We start from the raw sequence: 24,053 nt of genomic DNA, 5'->3' as shown, positions 1-24,053 counted from the left end.
TTTTAAGATTAGAAAACAAAAAAGTCAGAAGGAGCCATATTCGACTCTAAGATGGATGCCTAACGATTTCTCACTAAAACTCTCACAAAATTGCCGTTGTTTGATAAGAAGAATGAGTAGGAACATTTTCATAGTGAAGAAGGACTCACTAGTGAAGATTTTCAGGGTTCTTTTCTGCTAAAACGGAAGGTTATCAATGTGTAAATTGTTGGTTTTAGGGTGGGGGATATTGTTCCTGTAAACTTTTTGTAAGGCATCAGTAATTTCACTGTTCTTTTACCCAAGTTTTACCATCAATTTGATGTTTATTTGCACTTCAGTTTTAGCAGAATTCACGTTGCTCTGATAGGGACTCTTTGAAAACCAATACCTTATCCTCCTTAGTGCCTCAGATTAGAGTCTATTCAGAAATGTTATAACAAGTAGTATCAGTTTATTTATTTGTATTTTATATTTCACTTTTTTAAATACTCTCTCTGTCTGAGAATATGAATTTATTTTAGTACAAAAGAATTTTGAAATCTATGCAGTGTTTTTCATAATATGCTATTTCCATAAACTTACTGAAGACTCCTCTATATGCAATTTCAAATACATATATTTTCTCCTTTCCCTCAAATTTAATTGATATATAATTATATTTTACAATATTATATTGTATATGAAGCATATATTATATTATAAAAATATATAGTTGTATCTATTACTCTACTTTTTCCCAATTATATTTTTGGATATTTCTTTTTGTGATAATAATTCCTCACTGAAATGAATTATTATTTGAATGAATAAATATTCGATAATAAACTTCTAGTTGCGATGTAATAATTTTAGAGTTGCTGTTCTTCAATTTGAGTTAAGTGATGCATTGATGTTACTTCAGTTACATTCCTCAGAGCCTGCCTAATCCTTGAGTTTTCATTTCTATCTTCAGGTTTGAATCTCAGGCTGTGACTATGATATGTTATGTGAGAATATGCTGCAAACACTTTCTAAACCTTCCCTGGATATTTATTGCTTATTCGATTGTACAGTTATTTAGCCTTTGTCCTACAGGCCATTAGTGGTCTTCCCAGTTGTGGAGAGACAATCAGATCAGAATTACGTTATGAAAATATGTTTTAATTTAAATCATTTTAAGGTTTATGTTACATTAATCATGGACAGAATGTGTGTATGGAACATTAGTCTGAAGCAGTAAGAATAAGCAGCTGTGTTTCCCTGATAAGATAACTATAGTATTTATGTTAATTATGCAATGAAATGGAATCATTGGAATAGAAAATTCATTATGCTACATTAAAGAGAGAGGAAATAAAAGTGCAAATATTTATTGGTTTTAGAGTAAACTCCCACCAACCCCCCAAAACCCATAATACCTTTGATGATAGCATGTGACCAATGAACTTGGAAGAAATCATAATGTATTGTTACTCTGTATGTATATGTGTGTGAGTATATGTGTGTATGTGTGAACTTTGAAAATATATAACCTTTAAGATTTGTAAATAATAAATTTAATTCGTCCCAGTGAAGAATTATGATCCGATGGAAGTATATCCCAAAATAGAAAAGTTCATTCCAATATCATATTGTTGACATATTTTAAATATTTTAGTTGAACTGATACAAATAGAAATACAATGGAAATAGAAGCACTATTTCTAAAAAGTTGTCCAATATCATTCAGTTGGAATCTCTTTCTACATTTAGAGTGAAATGTTTATGACGAATTTGTTATCTTGAGTATGACAATTTATCTTAAGTGAAATCTCTATCATCTGCCTACTTCCCTTAAGGGGAATCACATGTACCACTTTATTCTTATATGAATGAACAATTACTTTGTGTTGACTTTGCCTGTGTTATCTTACTCTATGTTAACTTTAATTCTTATGTTAACTTTACTTTTCACATAAGCCCGATTAGAGTTTAAATTTAAATTAAACAGCATTTATTAGAATATTGAAGACCTAGTTGAAAGTGAGTCAAATATTAAATGGTAATCTCATATATTGGGTCATAGAAAATCATCATTATGGAATAAATACTTGATTAATTTTGTGCATTACTGTGATTTGGGTGAGACACTAAACTCATTAAGAACAGGAGTTAAATTGTCAATGAATGTGTTAAATCAAAGATATTGCATAGAATAATGATTAATACAGGAAAATACTGATTGGAAGCACTAACCAGTATTTGAAATGAACATTTCTATATTCTTTAATGTTCCAATTAAATATTTGTTAAAATATGCAACAAAATGAGCAAAACACAGATCTTTAATTTTGAGAGTTGACTATCACTTACTATCTTTAGACAATTTGAAAAAATTAAGAATTAAACATCCTTATTATCCAATCTAGGCAGTCTCAATCTAAATAATAAAATGAAAACATTTTCCTAAAATACTCTTTCCAGGTAGGAAAAAAAAATTACTAAAAGATTATTGAGAACTGGTATATTTGAAAAGTAAAATTTGATTGAGATGTAATAAAGTATAGCTTTGAAAATTAAATGAGGTAATTTTATCACTATGAATAAGTATACCGTGTTGCAAATAATAGCAATTCTCTTCCATTATTTTCCTGGGATGGCTGTTTCAACGTTAGCATTACATTCCATATTACTGAATTTAGCAATCACCAATCTCTTATCTTAACTGATCTCTGAGGAGCATTCTATATAAGTAACTTTGCCACTCTCGTATGTGAATCATTCCATAGTCTCTAATCATGGTGCAATTAAACTAGAAATCAATATCAAAGATGATACTAAAATCTCCCACATCATTACACATTAAGGAATATACTACCAAATAATGTACAGGTCAAAGAAGAAATCACAATGGAGTGAAAAAAACGTGAAACTATAGGATAATAAAAATACTAGGTATCATAGTTTATGGGATAGAGCTAAGACAGTGCTTAGAAAAAAATCTTTGGCCTGCAAACTTTAGATGTAAAAAAAAAGAAAAGCAGAATATCAGTGAGCAAATAATCTATCTTAGGAAGTTAAAAGAAAATAACATTAAACCCAAAAAGAAAGAAAATAATAAAGACAAGAGGACAAATGAATAAAAATGTCAAATAAAAATACAATTCAGAGAACTGCAAAAGAAAAAAGTTAGGTAAAATGATTGATAATGTAAAACAATTGATAATGAGAATATGAAATAGAAGAAATGCACAAATGAATAATATCATTTATAGAGAAGGGGATAACACAATAGAGTCATCAAAAATAAAAATATAATAAAATTTAAAACTTTTGGTCAATACATTTGAATATGAAGTTGAACTAGATAAATACTGAAAAAAAAGTCTTACTTAAATTGACAAACAAGAAATGTAAAATTTAAATTATTCAATCCTATTTGTAGAAGTAAAGTTATAAATTTACAGCTTTCTACAAATAAAAACTTAGGCCCAGATTTTTAAAAAAATGTTAGTTTTATTTACACTAAATGATAGAAGATGAAGTGGCACACTCCAGTTTATTTTATATGCTCAATGTTATTTGGTAACAAAATATAAAAGAAATTAATAGGTCCTTCTCATCCATAACCATAGTTATAAAAACCCTAAACTAATAATAAAAAATAACAATCTAGGAATATATTTTTTAAGAAAGTATATATCACAACAAAGTCGGATGAATTCCAGGATTTGAAGAAAGTTTTAACATTAAAAAATCAGTTTTGTTTATAACAATGAAAAAAAATGCATTGTGAATCACATACTTGAAATTATTTAATAAATTTCAATACCCATTGATGGCAAAAAGCTCAAGGAATTAGTAATTAAAAAATGGAAATTCCTTAATCTGAAAATAAATATCTATACAAACGTATATAGCAAATATTTCTATTAATGAGATATTGAAAATATTGTTTTTAAGAATGAGTACAAGGACACACTTTGTAATGTCTTGCATTCAACATTTTATCTAACTGAGTTTGGTATGTGGGGGGAAATTAAATAAAACTAATGTTAGTTATATGTTATTATGCTTTATTTGCTTTATGCACATGTCAGTTCCCTCTAGTTGAAGACTATCAGGGACACACATGGTGTTGAACAAAGGAATGTTGATTGGCTTACTGCAATAAAGGACAAGACACATTTGGATTTGTGATAATGATTTGGGGAAGGGTTCAACAAAGTGGGGCTTGACTCTGGATTGGATATTGGCAGAAGAGAAGATAATTGGATGTTTGGGTTGCTTAATAATTTTTATGGAGAAGCGGGTAGGAATGAAGTAGACCTAAAACTATAATTGATAAATTTGTGATTGTTATTAGTATTAGTCAGGAAAGGTGTTGGAGAGATATATTTGATTAATTTCATGGTATGAAGAAATTTTTGTTTTTGTCTGTGCTCATACATGATTACAGAGTAAACTTAATTTTTGTCTTGATGCATCATGGTCACGGAGTGGCCTTGTCTGATGCTGATGTTCTGAGAAGCACCATGGCTTAGTTGGGAGGCCAGAACAACTTAGGAACACCAAAGCTTCACAATTGGCACCCAGTCATCTCCAGCTATCAGGGGCTGCTTATCTCTTTATCTCATATTCTATCAGTTGATTATTATATCAACATTGCAAAGTAAATGTCATTAGCTTTATCATATTGATGAAGCAAAAACAAAACCTGAAAGAATAATTTGTCTAAATCAAACCCAGAATTTGAACATTGACTCTCTGACTCAAAGTATTATTCTATTGCAACATCTCTTCATTTGGGATCAGAGTTCATGGAATGAATATAAATATGTATCAGAATTGTTTGTTAATATTTAAAATTATCTTCATTTATTCATTAGTCATAGGATGATGTTAATCATTGAACAGAGGAGAATGGCCTAAAGATTTGGAACAAGAATTGAAAAGGGGTATTATTTGGAATAGTATCGCCTAAGCCATAAATGGAAGTGACCCTACAATATATAATCTGTTTAACAAGAGATTTTTGAATTTCCTGACCAACTGTCCACACTGACACTTTATAAGAATAGTAGGGGAATCAAAAAAAGGAAGGAAACTAGGAAGGAATGAAGGATGGAAGGCAAGCAGGAGGATGGGATAAATAACATATATATTTTGAGCACATTAGTCTTCTAATATCTGCTTATTTATTTTTTACTGTTTAAGTTCATTATTAATGAAAGAAGTATGACAGAATCTGCAAACCATGTAATATTTGATCTAACTGTACTTTAATTATCATGTTTTCTTGTAACTCTGGTTTTTATTCTCCAAAGATGTGTAAGAAGCAAATTTATATCCGTTTCCTAGTAAAAGATATTTGTTTAAAAGATCATTGAAATCAGTCTTCTGCAGTACTGATTCTGATTTGAAGTGGGAGCAAAGTGACTTTATTTGAGAAATAATGAGGTTTCCACATCATAAAACAGAAATATTCCTAGTCCATGAGAACCTATCCAATTTTGCCTCTGTTTGTAGATGACGACTTTATAGACAAGACTTAGAAATGCAGGAATCACTCTAGGTGTTTCAAGGTAATATTATATGTTGTCATAACACTGAAAATGTTGGAGAAACAAAAGTCAAGGGTGACAGATAGTGGAATCAGATTTTTACTAGCTTTCAGGAAGTGCATTAGTTAGCTCAGGCTGCCATAGTAAAATACCATAGACTGGATGACAAATGACAGAAGTGTCTTTTCTCACTATTCTAGAGGCTGAAGTCTGAGATCAGAGTGCCACTCAGCATGGGGGAGTCCGGGTGAGGGCTCCTTTCCTGGTTTGCAGATGGCAGCCTTCTTGCTGTGCCCTCACATGGCAGAGAGAGAGAGAGAATTTCTTCTTTGTATGAACCCACAGTCCTATCATATTAGGGCCCCACCTATTTGTCCTCATTTAACTTTAATTACCTCCCAGAGACCCTATTTGCAGATGCAGTCACATTGGCAGTTAGGACTTAAATGTTTGAGTTTGGGAGAGAAATAATTCAGTCCACAGCAGGGAGAGAGATGGTAGATACCAAAATCAGCTACAAAATCAACTAGAGGTCAGTAACTTTTTTGAAAAAATGAGAAAACAGTCAAACAAACAAACAAACAAAAAAGGGGCAGCTGCAAAATTTCACATCTAACAATGCTCATTGGTCTACTTGCTCATACTAGAGTAATAAAAATACTATGACTGCCCTTTTTCTGTGTTTCAAATATAGCTTGAGTCCCTGTTAAGGTAAAATCTGCTCTGGAAATATGCTGCAGGGATTCTGGAAATGTGATTTACAGTTTTGCGGCTTTATAATAGAGAACATAGCAAGATAAAATGGTCCCGAACTAGAAGTAGTTATTATGTCATTGACATGCTATCGAAACATGCTTCTCTATTCTTATAGAGAAGAAAAATCTCAAGAAAACTGTGAACTTCTACGGAAAGAAAACAGGAGCAGAGAAAATATTATATAACTCAAATGCCATCTGAGATCAAGAATTAGAAAGTATATATAATCTAGGAAGGAATACAAATAGTAAGAATTTTTTCCTCTTACGTGATAAATAGAAGAGTTGAAGCAGATGATCATTAAATTTTGATTTCTTTTTTATAGTATGTGTCCTATTCAAACTTTAGCACTGGGAAAAGCAACTGACAGAAACGAGTTTAATCAAAAAGGTATTCTTGAGTACCTCACTCACTCTGCTCAACTGGCAGCAGTGGTCTTGAGTTCACACCGATGAACAAAATAATGAGACAGGTCAGGTTTTAACTAATATACATTTACTTTGCTTTATTAAAGAACACAGGGCAGACAACAACACAACATGCATAGCAACAGCATGGTGAAGCTCTCAGTGCTCCAGGCCTGACTTTGCTAATCAGTCACTCTGCACTTAAACATGTAAGAAACTCCTTAAGTGATGAAGACGAGACAACATGATCCATCATACCTCGAGAATCCACTGACCCTGGGTTTTTTTTTTTTTTTTAAGGCTTTATGCATAGTCACTCAGTCCCATAACTAGCCATACAACTCTTTGAACATTTTATGTCCAGTTTCTATTCTCCAAGCCAGCTGCATCACCTCACTACAGATTGCTTATTACTTGCAAAACTCAACAATAAAGTATATATTCTTGGTCTGGCATACAGTCCTTAGCTAAATTCTCATTTATCTTTTATCTGATATAACTATAAAGTATTCCCCCCCTTATCTGCAGTTTCACTTTCTGCAGTTTCAGTTACAGTCCTAAAATAGATGAGTACAGTTATAATACGATAAAATATTTTGAGAGATAAAGATCAAATTCAAACAGTTCTTATTAAAGTATATAATATAATTTTATTTTAATGTTAGTTATTGTTAACCTTTTACTGTGCCTAATTTGTAAATTAAAGTTGATTACAGGTATGTATGTATACAAAAACACAGTATATATAGGCTTTAGTACTATCCAAGGTTTCAAGTATCTACTGAGGGTCTTTGAATACATCCCACATGAATAAAGTTGAGGGACTACTATACTATTAGAACTTCCTTGAGTTAGTATTTTAAGTATCTGAACCTTAATTATAGGGGTGCATACTTTAAGACAAATGTATTAATAGTGTGAAACACTAATAATCCAAACAAGCAATAGTATTTTTCCAAATTTTACTAAAATGTTGTCACCTACTTTACATAATACATTCACATATTTAATATATACATAGGACCAATACTATTTAAGGTTTCTTAAAAATATATTTCATTTTATAAAAAATAATATTTTCATGAGAAGTCATGAAAATAGCCTTTTTAAATGCCATTGTGTAACTTAGTTCATTAACATGCAAAATAGAAGTATCAATTATAGGTTAATTGCCTGAGAAAGAAAGAAACAATCTCCAGGGAGATGACCTTGTTTAAACAAAATTACTCACTTATGGTAAACTGTAAAATAGAATATATAAAAAATGTAGCATTATGTATTTATTGCAATCAAAAACCTTGCATAATTTATTATTGAGGTCTTGCCAAAGACTTGAGCCATGTGAAGTATTTGAGACACTAATAAAGAACCTTTCCTAATTTGTGGATTCAAATTAAAAAGTGACATACATCTAAATGTTTGTATATTGTTTATATACATGAAATTTAAATAGCAATGAGGTGGCAATTAAGAAAAATCTTGTTTTAACAATATCACATAATTTAAGCATTTTTTTCAACATTGCTTTTAAATGACATTACTTTCCTACAACTCTTAATTACCTTTGAATCCAGCATATGAAGTATAAACTCATTAACATCTTGTTGTGCTTTCCCACAAACAGAAACTACACTTCAATGCAGTTTCAGATTAGACCTTTTACTACGTGGAAGAAAACTGGCTAAACTATTTAAATAGTATTTATTGTAAACAATTTTCTGAAACATGTACTTATGGTACTTTATGAACTGGAAAATGTGTCTACTTGTTTCAGACTTACATATTTTGTTCTTGCAAAGCCAGTCAGTTTTTATTATGTCAGGTGATTGCCAAGTGTACCAACCTTTGAGCTTACGACTTCATTTTTTACCCCACAGTAATTTTCTTAATGGCCACTAGAATTGATTGTAATAGTAGGCATGCCTTCTATCAATATTATGCAGGAGTAAAAGCAGTTCTTGGAAGTTCCTGAATGGAATTCATCTGATTAAATATTCATTTTTTTATTACCGTCTAACCTTCTGCAACCTCTACTGTCTGTCTTTTGCCATTAAAGATTAATCTGCCAGTCTATCAGATAAAATAATAATCTGAATGGATCTGTATGACTTTACCTCATCTATGAAATCATATCAGACTATTATTTTTACCCATTGTAGATATATGTGACCATTAAATTACCATCAAGTAGGAAAGAAAACCTACTAGAATGCAATGTTTGTTTTATATGTATTATAAAACATATTTTCTGGATATTTAAAATTTGCCAGACCTACAAAAGAAGAGTCTCAAGGAATGTTTCTTTTAAAAAGAGTAACATTGTATTTTCCATTGTTTTATTCATCCATCCATCCTTTAATTTTAGAGATCTATTTATTATCAGTATACTTCTATTGTGAAAATTAGATATTCATGAAAAATATATAATAGGTGTAGTTCAATTTCCCTTTTGTGAAGTATCATTTGAAAAAAAAAGGGCATATGTTACACACACACATATCCATAGAATATTATTGCCCAGAAGAAAATATTGTTCTGTTGTAATTTAAAAAATGAAGTTTTGATGATACTAGATATTACATCAATCTTGGAGATGCATATTGTTTGAAAGCATCTTAAATATCTAAATAAATTAGGCACAAATAAATTAGTTTAACACATTTTCAGCTCTGGCATTTTTTAAACTTACTTGACTTTGGAACATTTCCTCATGAAACAACACAATACTCCACAGAATAGTAATTCTTGAGGATATCTTGGGAAATGCTGTACTAGAACTGGCTGCCTAATCAGTGTATTTTTCTCAGGATGGCTAGAGACAAATGCATTATTTCTAGACATAGCATCATCAGTTACGCTTGGAGACAAAGGAGACAAGTACATTTGGTTTTCCCATCACTTTATTCAGTATGCGAGTATGAGAGATAATTGTCATATTTAAGACATGTAATATTTAAGATTCCACAAGAAACACAAAGATTTCTAAATGTATATGAAGATTTAAAATACATCTAAAAACATATATTTGAGAAAAAGAGCTTCTTAATGTTCACAATGCAAGTTTTAGATGGTAACAGTCACATCCTGTGACATTGTGATAATGTGCCTCCAGCTCAGGGTTTATCTACTGTTATGGCCTGAATTGTGTCATATGTTGAATCCCTAACCTCTTCTACCTCAGAATTTGGCTGCATTTGGTGATAGGCCCTTTAGGAGGTAAATAGGGTAATCTGAGGTCACATGGGTGGGCCCTAATCCTATCTGACTCATGACCTGCAAAGAGGGGAAGATTGTCTTCTGCAAGCCAAATAGACACCACAGGACAAAGAAAACCTGCTGACACCTTGATCTTGGACTCCACCCTCCCAAACTGTAAGAAGATACATTTCTGTTATTTATCTTTTACCCAGCCTGTGGTACTTTGTTATGGCAGCCCCAGAATTCCTACTTCTTACAAAACTTATACTTACTAAGAAACCTTACTACTACTCCTAAGCATGAATTGGGCCAAACCAAGAGAAAGGTCACAGTGCAATGCTACATTCACCCCTTTGCCAATAAAAAAAATCTTCGAACCCCCATCATCCCATAGAAACTGCTAGTGAACCCCTCTTTCTTTCAGTTTTATTTATTACTGCATGTTTCTGTGGTTTCTTTGAGAATATAGGGTAGCTATTAAAGTTGGAGAAAGCTTGTTCCTTTGATGAACAATACAGTTAAATTACATTTAACAAAATAAGAGGAACAATCCTTTATATGTTCAGATGAATTAGATAAGTACATCTCACTGCTCTTTCCAGAAATACAAATTAGTAATAACTCTAGGCATAGAATTTTAATAGCCTTTTGGTTGCATTATTAAATGTCATAGATAAATTTAAGTTTTAGGGTCATGTTCTACTAGCAGAAAATATCAGCAGATATTTGAAGCCTCAAATAGATTGATTCAAATGTTTTAGATTAAAAAGTATATTGGCACAAGCTAATATTCATTCTGTCACTATCCTCAGGACATACATTGATTTATCTATGTTTTGCAGGACATTACATATCCCAACAAAGTTTGTCATCTTTAAGACGTTTGCCTGGAATGCCACTTTTTCACTTGGTCTTGTCCCTAGTTACTCCTGCTTTTTGAGAGACCTTTTTATAACCTCAGATGCCACTGGCTGTCAGAACATGATGAATCATGTATTGCTACTGCCAAAATGCCTGCTTGGAGACTCATCTATTCAACTTGTACTCTCTAATGTCTGAACAAAATGCCTTCAGAACAGAACAACTCCATCCTTAGACTGGTCTTCAAAAGGCAAATTATTTATGAATCAAAGTTTCAGAAACACTTGTGAACATCAATATTCTTTACTGGCTACAGAAATTGTACCTCATGTTTTAATAAAACTGCGTGATTTATAAGAACGCTGAAGACCCATGGTTTTACTTTCAGAATTTATCACTTAAAAATTGTAGTGTGGCTTTAATACAGAGCACACTCAGACTGAAATAATCCTTGGTCAGGAATAATTCTGAAGACATATGTGCATGTGTGCTCATGTGTGTGTGCTTTATTTGGCAGAGAGCAATTGGAGACCAAGTTATCTGATTTTCCACTTTTGTGCAACAGAAACACCACTACTGCGGACTCTACTCCAAATCTGTCCCTCTATGACAATTCCTGCAGGAATTTTTAAACTGAGTTTTTTAAGAAAGAACATTTAGAATGGCTCAAATCTGCCCTGGAATGAGGCTTATGTGCAATTTACTCTAAAATCAGGCAATTAGTTGTAAGTTGTATACACACACATACATATGTGTGGACATATTTTTTTACACGTATATCCTGCTTTGGATTTTCAGTTCCTCTTCATTTACCAGGATAAGCTTCTAGAATAGCGCCAGGGCTGAACATTTGTGTCCCCTTCAAATTCTTGCATTCAAACCCTAATCCCCAAGCCAATGGGACCAGGAGGTGGGACCTGTGGGAGGTGATTATGTCATAAAGGCTGAGCCCATGTGAATTTGATTAGTGCCCTTATAAAGGAGGCCCAAGGGAGCTTGTTAGCCCTTCTGCCATGTGAAAACATAACAACAAAAAAATGCCGTCTAGGAAGGGGGCCCTCACCAGACACTGAACCTGCTAAATCTGCCAGCACTTTGGCACAGCATCTGAACTGGGAGAAATATGTTTCTGTTTATAAACCACTCAGGCAAAACGGTTGTTATTACAGCTGATCAAAAGAATTGCTGTTCATCAGGCCAAAGACATGCTGGTCCTTTTCCCTTCATTCATACCTGTTCTTGTCCCTTCAATCTTTTCCTAATGTCTTGAGCCTCTGCTTGTTTATTTTCTCACAAAATCTTTATTCATTGATTTTTACAGACAAAAACTCAAATATACCTGCAAATGTTCAGCATCATTTACTTATTAGCCAGAAAATGTTTGCATATTCTCTAATTTATTTTTTCTCTAATTTATGTGTTCTTGGTGTTTTGTACATGTATTGTCTACCTCAAGGCAAATATATTTTTAAATTTTGCTTTGGGAAAAACTTTCTGACTTGGCTCTGTGTTGAAAACATATCTCACAATTGAACAGAATGTAGAAGCTGACATTTACTTTAAAGCTTCATGAACATCTTCCTGGGGGGATTTCAGGAATCTCTCTGTTTCTGGCTTGCTTTCATTGTTCAGTGTCTGCTATTCTGTGGACTACACATTCTACGTTTATTTTTAGCGGGATTGTCCTAGATTAATATGTAATTCCTACCATTTATGCTGCTTTATACTGGAGGACTTTTTCTAACCTTCATTGAGTTGTTTCAATGGCTTCATACCAATACTACTTCATTTCTCAACAATTCAGTTATAAAAAAATAAATTATAAATAAAACAATGCACATTTGAAATATATTTGAAATATTTTCTGGAAATTAAAGTTTGTATATTACAGAAACAAGTTGACTATATGTACTGAGAGCCGTTACATATTTATATTATTTGATCCAGTAACTGAACTTTTAAGGTTTTTCAAAGAAAACACAGTAATAAGATACAGTAATAATTTGTTGAATAAAAGTTAATCCTAGATCTGTTTAATAAGCTCATAAACGAGGAACTATATTCTTGACACAATATTTATTGTGGAAATTTGTAACACGTTATGATATATTCATATGATGGAATTTTTGTATCTATCAGACGCAGTCATGTGTTGTTTGATGACAGGAATATATTCCCCTTTTTTGGTAGGTAAAGATGTTAATTTAAAATAATAGAAATTGTTTTGAATGAGGAGTACCAGATGTGCTACCAAATACCTGTGATTTGGACAAGGTAACATGAATTCACTAGCTGATAGTGTTAGAAAAGAAGCTAATACTCCAATGTTTGAGTTGATGAATGTGATCAATAATATATTTTATCATTTGTTATTGTGGGAACATCATAGAGCATAGTTAAACCAATCTACATTATGTAACTTCCTAAAAACCTAGGTTACATGGTATAGCCTGTTGCTCCCAGGCTACAAATCTGTACATCACGGCAATGTATTAAATACTGTAGGCAATTGTAACACAATGGTAAGTGTTTGTAAAGCTAAACATATCTAAACATAGAAAAAGTACAGTCAAAATATGGTATAGGCCGGGCGCGGTGGCTCAAGCCTATAATCCCAGCACTTTGGGAGGCCGAGACGGGTGGATCATGAGGTCAGGAGATCGAGACCATCCTGGCTAACACGGTGAAACCCCGTCTCTACTAAAAAATACAAAAAAAAAAAAAACTAGCCGGGTGAGGTGGCGGGCGCCTGTAGTCCCAGCTACTCGGGAGGCTGAGGCAGGAGAATGGCGTGGACGTGGGAGGCGGAGCTTGCAGTGAGCTGAGATCGGGCCACTGCACTCCAGCCTGGGAGACAGAGCAAGACTCCGTCTCAAAAAAAAAAAAAAAAAAAAAAAAAAGGTATAAAAGATTAAAAATGATACACGTATATAGGATATTTACCATGAATGAAGCATGTATGATGGGAAGTTGCGCTGGGTGTCATTGAGTGAGTGGTGGTGAATGTGAAGGCCTAAGTCACTACTGTAGACTTTAGAGACACTGCACATTTGGGTTATAGTAAATATTTAAAAATATTTTCTTTCACTCATCAAAATTAACCTTGGCTACTGTAACCATTTTACTTTATACAATTTTACTTGTTTTAACTTTTTGATACCGTGTATTTCCTTTAACACACAACACATTGTACACTGTAAACAAATTTCACTTTCATTACATCCTTGTACTATAAATATTTTTCTACTTTTTGTTTTTTACTTTTAAAACATTTTTTTGATAAACCTAAGACACAAACGCACACATTGGCCTAGGCCTACGTAGGGTCAGGATCGTCAATATCACTGTCTTTCACCTCCACATCTTGTCCCACTAGAAGGTCTTCCTGGGCATTGACAGGTATAGAGCTGTCATCTCCTATGATAACAATGCCTTCTTCTGAAATACCTTCTGGTATTCTTCTGGAATACCTCCTGAAGGACCTGACCGAGGCTTTTCTTGAGGAGGTGTCACTCTTTTCAGAAATATGTCTATAGTGGTTTGCTTGGTTTATTTCTTTTCTTTTCTTTCATCATAGATTTGCTTGTAAGCAGATGATGCACCATGAATATTCCTCTTTATTAATAAGGACCTTTCAATGTTGAGGTCCATGTTTTCATACTTTTTTTTTTTTTTTTTGAGACGGAATCTCGCTCTGTCGCCCAGGCTGGAGTGCGGTGGCGCGATCTCGGCTCACTGCAAGCTCCGCCTCCCGGGTTCACGCCTTTCTCCTGCCTCAGCCTCCTGAGTAGCTGGGACTACAGGCACCTGTCACCACGCCCAGCTAATTTTTTTGTATTTTTAGTAGAGACAGGGTTTCACCGTGTTAGCCAGGATGGTCTCAATCTCCTAACCTCGTGATCCGCCCGCCTCGGCCTCCCAAAGTGCTGGGACTATAGGCGTGAGCCACCGCGCCCGGCTGCTTTCATACTTTTTAAGGAACCTGTTGAGGTCTGCAAAGCCTTCTGCTAAATCTTTCACTGTGAACTTTCTTGTCAAGGGATTCCTCTTCTTTTTCTTCTCAGTTTGCTTTTATTTTGCCTCTTTACCTCTGTGTTTCTGCTTCAGTTACAAGTGCCCATTAGTCAATTTCTCAGGAATGACTTCTAGGAGTTCCTCAATGTCATCCTCATCTACACGCAGATTAAAGTTGTTTGCCATCTCAACTACAGGCTTGTTGGTTTTTGCAACCTTCTATTCTTGGAAAATTGTTTAAAATCATGGATGAACCTTTTAAGTATCTTCTTCCTGATGCCATTTATACACTCCTTGGCAACATCACCCTATGCCCAAGCAAGGTCCAGGGTAGAGTCACAGATGGCATAATCCTTCCAGAGTAGCATCAGTGTCTTCCGAATGTCTTCCTCAGTTGTAGCAATAGCCTGGGCAAATGTCCTCAGGTAGTCGGGCTTCAAAGCTGCCGTTACTCCTTGATCAATTGGCTGGATGAAAAAGGTGATGTTAGGAAGAAAAAAAACCTCACTTTGATATTGGCATGAAGGTCACCAATAAATGGAGACTGTACAGGAGCATTATCAACAATAACCCGAATCTTGACAGGCATGCTATTCTTCAAACAGTACTTCCCCATTTTGCTCGTGTACCAACTCCGACGGGCATCTTGGAAGAGGAGCTGGGTCATCCACAAACTATTGCTCCTGTAGTACACAGGGAGTGTGTGTTTATTGATAATAAGCTTGAAAGTCCTGGCATTCTCACTGTGCCAGATCACAAAGGGTTTCAATTTGTAGCCTGTAACATTGCCACCAAATAAGACGCTTATCCCGTCCTTAAAAAATCTTGGCATTAAGTTGGTGTTTGTAGGGATGAAAGTTCTTTCAGGCATTTGTTCCCAGAATAGGGAGTTTTCATCCATATTGAAGATTTGCTCTCGCAAGTATTTTTTCTGCACAACCAGCTTATCTTATTGTGGACTCACACAATCTGATTTTTGGAAGTTCCAAAAATTCCTCAGCTGCTGTCACATCAGCACTTGCATACTCACGACTCACTTTTACATTATATAATGAATAACTATTCATGAATTGTTTAAACCACCCAGAGTTAACAGTAAATTTCACATTGTAGTTGGATACTGTCTTTTCTTACAATATTGCAAACAGATTTTGCTTTGGTTATAATTATCATGGTGCCAAGAGGGATATGTTTCTGTGTCTGCTCTTTAATCCAGTTCATCAGCAGCTTCTCCATATCCGATATAGGCCATTCTTGAATTTTTGTTAGTCTTGTTGCCTCCAAGAAGCAGATTCTCTAACAGATTCTGTCACTTTGTTCTTGTTGTTGATCATAGCTATGGTGGAATGGAATATGCCTGCCTGAAGAGCAATAAGCACCACTGGTTTTCCACCTTCATAGTTCTTAATCACTTTTCATTTAGTCTCCATAACAGTCACTCTAAGGGGCCTCTTATGGGCAGCATTAGCAGTGGCTTTTGCATTGTTAGGGACCATGATGAACAAAACAAGAGAATAAATCCACTGAGGTTACACAGTCAAGGGATGCAGTAAACATGAGATGTGTGAGGCTTCTGTGGGCTTAACACAGCATACTGTCTTAATGGAAACTTTTTGCTTAGTAAGTAGGATTACACTTTAAAGTGCTGATAAAAAGTAGAGTATAATACATACATAAATCACTAGCATAGTTGTTTATTATAATGATCAGGTATTATATACTGTACATAATTATATGTATCGGATTTTCTTACCACTGCAGCACAGTAGATTAGTTTACAGCAACATCACTACAAACATGAGAGATGTGTTATAGTATGACATTATTAGATAATAGGAATGTTTCAGCTCCATTGTAATCTTGTGGGAGCAACATTGTATATGATGTCCTTTGCACAAAACACTGTTATGCAGCATGTGACTGTATTTTGTTTTCAGATATTTTAACAACCTAAAAATTATCATTTTAAAACAATGAAAAGGCGTAAGAGTAAATATTGTTTATCTAACATTATTCAAGCTATGCAAAATATGCATAGCAGATATACAAAATAAATATTTTATAGTAACTACTTATTGATTATAGTGTTAAATATACTGGTTTATTTTTATTATTATTAATATACATTATAATCTACATTTACAAAATTGGCATCTTTTGCTGTGTAGTCAGAAAAAAGTAAGTTTTTAATACTGTTATAAAAAATGGTAAAATGTTTCCATTGCTCATGTAATGTAGAGTTTACAATTTCTAACAACTAGATGATTCATAAATGACCTTTCAAATGAAAGAAAGAAACCATGATTATGGAAGATTCGAGCCTAGGAAAAGGAAATAGAGACTCTTGGAAGGCTATCATAAACTAAAAGTCACCAAAAATATATAAAAAGCCAAAAGAGTTATTCAAGATTATGTAATTTCTTCTTATTATTTACATATTTGTAGCCAGGTTTATCTGAACATGTATTCAATAAAAAAGATCACATAAAGCAAATAACAAAGATTTGTTTTAAAAAAAGCACCACTTAGAAATAAAGGTGGAAATCTGTGCCACTTAAATTATAAATATTAATTTATTATATTAAATTAATATTTAATATATTATATTGATATTATATTATACTTATTAATTAATACATACTATATATTAATTGTTTATAAATATTTATTGCCTTCTGTCACAGCGAGGTATAAAAATAGAGCTAATTCAAGAATATAAGATGATCTGTACTTGAATAATTAAGAGTAGAGCCCAACAAGTAATAAATCCTCCTTAGACCGGGAGCAGTGGCTCACACCTGTAATCCCAGCACTTTGGGAGGCCGAGGTGGGCGGATCACGAGGTCAAGAGATCGAGACCATCTTGGCTAACACGGTGAAACCCCATCTCCATAAAAATACAAAATATTAGCCCGGCGTGGTGGCAGGCACCTAGAGTCCCAGCTACTCGGGAGGCTGAGGCAGGAGAATGGCGTGAACCCGGGAGGCGGAGCTAGAAGTGAGCCGAGATCGCGCCACTGCACTCCAGCCTGGGTGACAGAGCGAGACTCCGTCTCAAAAAAAAAAAAAAAAAAAAAAAAAAAATCCTCCCTCCTTACTCCTCTTCAATCTGAAATAAACATTGTGCCATCAGAGCATTTTGTCTTATATTGTCATTTTCATGTCTCTAGGACATCGTGGCCCTATGTAATAGGAGGATTGGAGTTGACACTGAGAGACATGTTCTTTGGACTTTTCTTTTTGTAGTGGACATATCTTGAAAGAAAATAATCACTTTGGAACCAACCTAAGCCTTTTTTGCTTTTAGAGTAGTTGTATTCTGCCAGATTTTAACTGTACTACACTCACATACAAACCAATCCCATCAGGAAGACCGTCAAAATTCCTAAACATTACATTGTTGGAAGGTGGTGGTAGCAAATAGTTTTTATTGATGAAGAGTAAGGAATGATGTGTTTCGTTTCTTCACCTCATAGATCAGACTTAGAAAAATCTCTTTACCAGATTTCATAAGGGAAAAAATAATAAATTATGCCTGGTATTTTGTGAACTAAATTTACTAAATTTCTTTAAATAACAAATGCCTATACTACTTCATTTCATCATCTGTGACATAAAGTATTATTTTCTAACATTAAGCAAAAATGAATGGTGACCTTAGGAGTGCTTTAAAAAACTTTATGAATCAAGCCTAGTAGACATAGGAGACAGCTTGTTAAATATAGTATTGGAACAAAACTTACAAAATTCTCTGACAGATAATGCACAATAAAATGTGGACTCTGCCTCTGATTTGAAACTTCCCAGAGCATCCCCTCTGCTTGGACCTCTGTATTTACATCTGAGCTTCCTTATTGTATAACATAATCATAAACAATTAACAACTCATATTGCCAGATATGAGTATATTCATTCTTTAATAAATTCATGTTCTTGATAACTACATATAAGTATGTTATAGTGTGTCTTACTCAATTTAGGCTACTGAGAATAACAGAATGCCACAGGCTTATAAACAACAGATATTTATTTCTCACAATTCTGGAGACTGGAAGTGCAAGATCAGGGCAGCACCAGCAAATTCAGTGTCTGATTAAAGCCCGGGTCCCGGTTCATAGATGGCCTTCTTCTCGCTATGTTCTGACATAGTGGAAGGGGAGAGGGATCTGACTGGATTCCATTTTAAAAGAGCAGTAATACCAATCATGAAGCCTTTGCCCTCAGGGTCTAATCACCTCCCAGAGTCCCTGCCTTCTAATACCGTAACACTGGATTAGGTGTTAACATATGAATCTGGGGGAACATAAACATTCAGTTAATACAATTTGAGGGACTGAGGGGACATTTTAAGCAATTTTTGTAATAGGCAGAGAGTTTTGTGCCTATTAAAATGTAAGAACTTATGTAAAAGTTAGAGACCTGAAAAAAATATTTATTAACTCTCAATACAACATGAAAATAATAATTACTATTAATAGATACTTCATTTAATAATTATAAAATATATCAACTTTGTTAATTTTTAAATTTTATATTTATCAAATTTAATTAATTTCAGGAAGTGTATGGTTTAAACTTTCTAATTTGGCAAGAATTCCCGTTTGGGCCAATGGTTTCAGATAAATTATTGCTAATTTTAAAGTAAATCAGTTAATTGTTGGCAAATGAAAATTAAATTGAAAAATTATTTAAAATGTTTTCAAAAGTTTTATACATAAAGTATTATTTTTAATAATACTCAAAACTAAGATGTCCTGGGCTTATGGAAGTTACTGAAATGTTCCTGAAATCTCTCCATCAATTCTCATTATATATGAACCTTTCTGAATAATAAATACTAAGAATCCGGAATGTGACTATACAGTATTCCTGTGCAGATATATTACTGGTATACTGTTTTTTTGGCAGGAAAAGATGTTAATTTGAAACAATAGAAATTGTTTTAAATTAGGAGTACCAGATGTGCTACCAAATACCTATGATTTGGACAAGGTAACATGAATTCACTAGCTGATGGTGTTATAAAAGAAGCTGATACCCCAGTGTTTGAGTTGATGAATATGATCAATAAATGTTCATTGTTTTCTCTCAGATCTCACCTCCATAGTGTACATGATGGAGTGTTATGCTGTTAACAAACTTGCTATTAAAAAAGTGTTGAATACACCACATAGCACAATTTAAATGACTGTGTTTGTATACATGTAGTATACCTGCATGATACATTTTTAAGAAATAGGGGCTGGGCACGGTGGCTCACGGCTGTAATCCTAGCACTTTGGGAGGCCGAGGCAGGTGAATCACCTGAGGTCAGGAGTTCGAGACAAGCCTGGCCAACATGGCGAAACCCCGTCTCTACTAAAAATACAAAAATTAGCTGGACATGGTGGCGGGGTCTTGTAATTCTAGTTACTCGGGAGGCTGAGACAGGAGAATAGCTTGAACCTGAAAGGCGGAGGTTGCAGTGAACTGAGATTTCACTACTGCATCCCAGCCTGGGTGACAAGAGCAAAACTCTGTCAAAAAAAAAAGGAAAAGAAGAGAAGAGAAGAGAAGAGAGGAGAAGAGAAGAGAAGAGAAGAGAAGAGAAGAGAAGAGAAGAGAAGAGAAGAGAAAAGGGAAGGGAAGGGAAGGGAAGGGAAGGGAAAGGAAAAGAAAAAAGAAAAAGAATTACTGGGTCAAGGGTTAGATGCATTTGTAATTTTTTTTAATTTTAAAATTTTGTTGACTTTTGAATATTAATACAGCTATATAGTACATAATTCAAAAAGAGAAAGAGATGAATGGTAAAATTAAAATTCTCTCACACCAGTTTCTTGCATTAAGCCAGTTCCCTTGGGAGTTATGTCTTTATATAAATCCTTCTAGAGATATGTGATACTTACACAGGCATGTATGAATACGTAGAATTCCTCTTTTTCAAGTAGGTTTTTGTTTTCTTGTGCCTATTCCTTTAAGGGGAGCAGAAGACCCATGTCAAGATGGCTTAAACAGAGACTCCAGGCTACAGTGTAAGCATTCGTATCAACAGTACGCTATTTTTTTGCCTCATCATCTCAGCCTCAGCTGTGGTGGACCTTATCAGCAAAAGTGATGGTTTCTTTGATTTTCACTATAGCTTATTGTTTTCCCTGGATGAAAGGATAGCAATGGATTCTGTACATTGCTCTGTCCCTGGCCAAGAAATCTCAATCTTACTGCCATCTTGCTCTGCACTGGGCACACAGTACACACTCCGTAATTACCCTTCACCAGCTTCCTAGAATGTCCTTCACCTCTCTCTTCCATTAGTTCCTGTGACTCAGACATCCTCTTGCTGATTTTCTCTCTGGTGTATCACATATTGTAGTAGCATCCTGGGCAAAGATTATGTGGATTTTTAGTTTTGCAGACCCTGTTTATGTAAAAATTACTTTACCTTACTTTCCCACCTGATTTCTCTTAGAAATATGAAATAATTTTTATGTTGCTATGCTGCCTTTCAATGTTATTTAAATATTGGAAGGCATTTCTGATTCCTTATTCTTTGTATGTAACAATTTTAGTTACCCTCCCCCATGGAAGTTTATAAGATCATCATTTTGTCTCCAGTGTTCTAAAATGTCACAATGATTGGCTAATTTGGTCATCCCACCATACCAGGTACTGGGAGATTCCTTTTAATTTAGGAGCTGATTTCCTTTAGAGCAAGTGTGTCCAACTCATGGCCCACAGGCCACATGTGGCCCAGGACAGCTTTGAAGGCGACCCAACACAAATTTGTAAACTTTCTTAAAACATTATGAGAAGTTTTTGCAATTTTTTTTTTTTTTTTAGCTCAGCAGCTATCATTATTGTTAGTGTATTTTATTTGTTGCCTAAGGCAATTCTTCCAATGTGGCCCAGGGAAGCCAAAAGATTGGATACCCCTACTTGAGAACTAGGAAATGGTCTGGGATGGTATTACATCCAATTACATTACATTATGTTATTTATGATACATATAATGCATATGGTATATATTAAATGTAATAAAACATACCATAATTGCATAGTGTTTTAACCAAATGGACAAATGAGTATTAGCATGAATTACTTGTTAGTTGAGGAAATTGCACATTTACAGCATGCACAGAGGATTGGTCTGCAATAACAATGTCCTCTAAACAATGTAAATTGGTGGCTTTTAAAATATATTTTCAAAATATTTTTGCAGTAAATTACTAAATTTGAATACTATATTTTAATGCTAGTCACACACACATAACATATTCTGCTAATAATGATATCTTTAAAAAATAAAGAGGAAGTTATTTTAGTTCCAAATGGCAAGGTTTTCCAGTACAGTCTTTTTACAATAGAAACATTAGAGTACTTTCTTAAATATTTTATAGTTTTTTCCTAATCACAAGTTATATAGCTGTTTCTTTTCTGTGATTAACAAATATATAGCATTAAATCAAATAGGAACAGTATATATTTATAATAGTGCATTCCTACATATACTGAGTATATGAATAAAGAATTATAAATTGTGACATCTTACAATAGGTATAGCCAACAATAAATGTATAATAATCATTTTGGATTTTCAACCCTGTATTTTCTCTGATAACCTATCACCCCAGCATAAAAAAGTATTTATGACATAAATATTATGGCTCAACTTTTGTGGTGTTATCAATACAAATCCTCCAAGTGTCATATTCTAATGAAGAGTGCAAATAGAATTCCACTAATAATACTTCTTTATTGAATAAAATGTTTTTGTCATATTACATCTTATTTTAAAGCATGTATTTAACTTTGAAAAAGCTGAAACAGAGTCACACCTTTTTCTTTTAGTCGTCGTTACCTTTCAATTTATGGGAATAATGAGAGAAAAAGCACTAACGTGATACTAAGATATTATTCAAGACTTGTGTTGTTTCTCTGTTTTTAGCATGCAGTGACCTGGAGTTCAGGGAAGTGGCAAACAGATTGCGGGACTGGTTCAAGGCCCTTCACGAAAGTGGAAGTCAAAACAAGAAGACAAAAACATTGCTGAGGACTGAGAGAAGCAGTAAGATTTCTCAAGTTGATAATTGCTACTGTATCTGATATGAAGTTTTATTTCCAATGAACCACGTAGAACAAAACACATATTTCAGTATTTATTCACTGCATATATACTGAATAAAAATCAGAACATGATTACTTCCAAGCACACCTGTATTATTTTGCAGGGAAATAAGGCATTTGGGACAACTCTGATTGGAGGAAAAGGGAATGTCTCCTCAGAGGGTGTTTAGCTTTCAGTAGAGCAGAAAGAATGAGAATATTCTTCAGTGTTTTATTAAGGTGGTAAAGAATAGAACACCACAGAAAATAAAAGTAAAAAATTTGGAGTGCTTAGATTTTAAAAAAATACAACGGAACTCCCCCATATGGTAGCCTTTCCGAGATTGCTTTGCTGGTGTGTCTATGTTGACCCTGTGTGAAATGGATCAGTAGACAAGAGAGGATATCTGCAAATTAAATAAGTAAAATGCAGAAGGAATTAAAGAGCATATACCTCTTACAAGTTTTTTTAATTATCAGTATAATTCTCTAAAAGTTTTTTTTTTTAATTCCTTGGAAATAAGAAATACAAATTGAAATAGGGTATTTGTTATGAATAATTTTATAAACTTTTCATTTTATATTATTTTCATTTGTATAAAAATTCGTTTATTATTTAATACATATAAAAGGATATGGAAACATGGGCTGAATCTTTCAAAGATTGAAGCGTGTGCTCCAAAACACAAGAAAAGGGGGAGAAGTAGCAATTACAAGCCATATCTCTTGGCTGGCAAAGAAGAGCCAGATGTGTGACATTCATCACCTGTCGTGATGTGACCCATCCATTCTCACCTGCTACCCTCAAAGTGCAGTTTCTAACAAAATGATGTCGTAAGATAACACAATCCTCTTTAGATTCCTAAAATGCTTTGTTTTTTTTCACATTAAGGAGTTTTCTACAATTTCAACAAATTGTAGTTATGAATCTAATTTACATAGTGAAATAATTTAATGCAGAAGTGCAATTAAGCCATTACTTTTAGATTAGTAATTGTCTGTGAATGTATACTGACTATCCATATATTTCCTTTTATGAATTTCACGAAAAAATTGTAGTATTTTTCATTTCCTGCAGTAGAGCTCCTCAGACTTATCTCTGGATTTATTGATTAATTTTTTGGCAAATGTAAATATTTTGATGCCTTTTAGCTTGAACTTGCCTAATAGAAATAATGATTCCGTATATTTGCCTCTGTATTTTTTTTTTTTTTTTTTTTTTTTTTTTTTTTTA

General features: G+C 33.7%; 1 protein-coding gene across 10 annotated transcripts in view; it reads left to right on the top strand.

Moving 5' to 3' along the window:
* Positions 1-24,053, top strand: part of SPOCK3 (SPARC (osteonectin), cwcv and kazal like domains proteoglycan 3) — a 488,153-nt gene that overhangs the window by 421,866 nt on the left and 42,234 nt on the right. For 9 of the 10 annotated variants that reach the window (XM_025385105.1, XM_025385112.1, XM_025385109.1 and 6 more), the window contains one exon: positions 22,662-22,781. The exons of the other annotated variant lie outside the window; for it this stretch is intronic. In XM_025385105.1, the coding sequence (XP_025240890.1) occupies positions 22,662-22,781 (120 nt within the window). The remainder of the gene's footprint in view (positions 1-22,661; positions 22,782-24,053) is intronic. 10 annotated transcript variants of the gene reach the window in all.

The sequence above is a fragment of the Theropithecus gelada genome, chromosome 5 (assembly GCF_003255815.1).
Source record: "Theropithecus gelada isolate Dixy chromosome 5, Tgel_1.0, whole genome shotgun sequence".
In the NCBI taxonomy this organism is placed as follows: Eukaryota; Metazoa; Chordata; class Mammalia; order Primates; family Cercopithecidae; genus Theropithecus; species Theropithecus gelada.
Note: the sequence above shows the minus strand (reverse complement) of the source record. Positions and strands in the feature narration are given on the sequence as shown.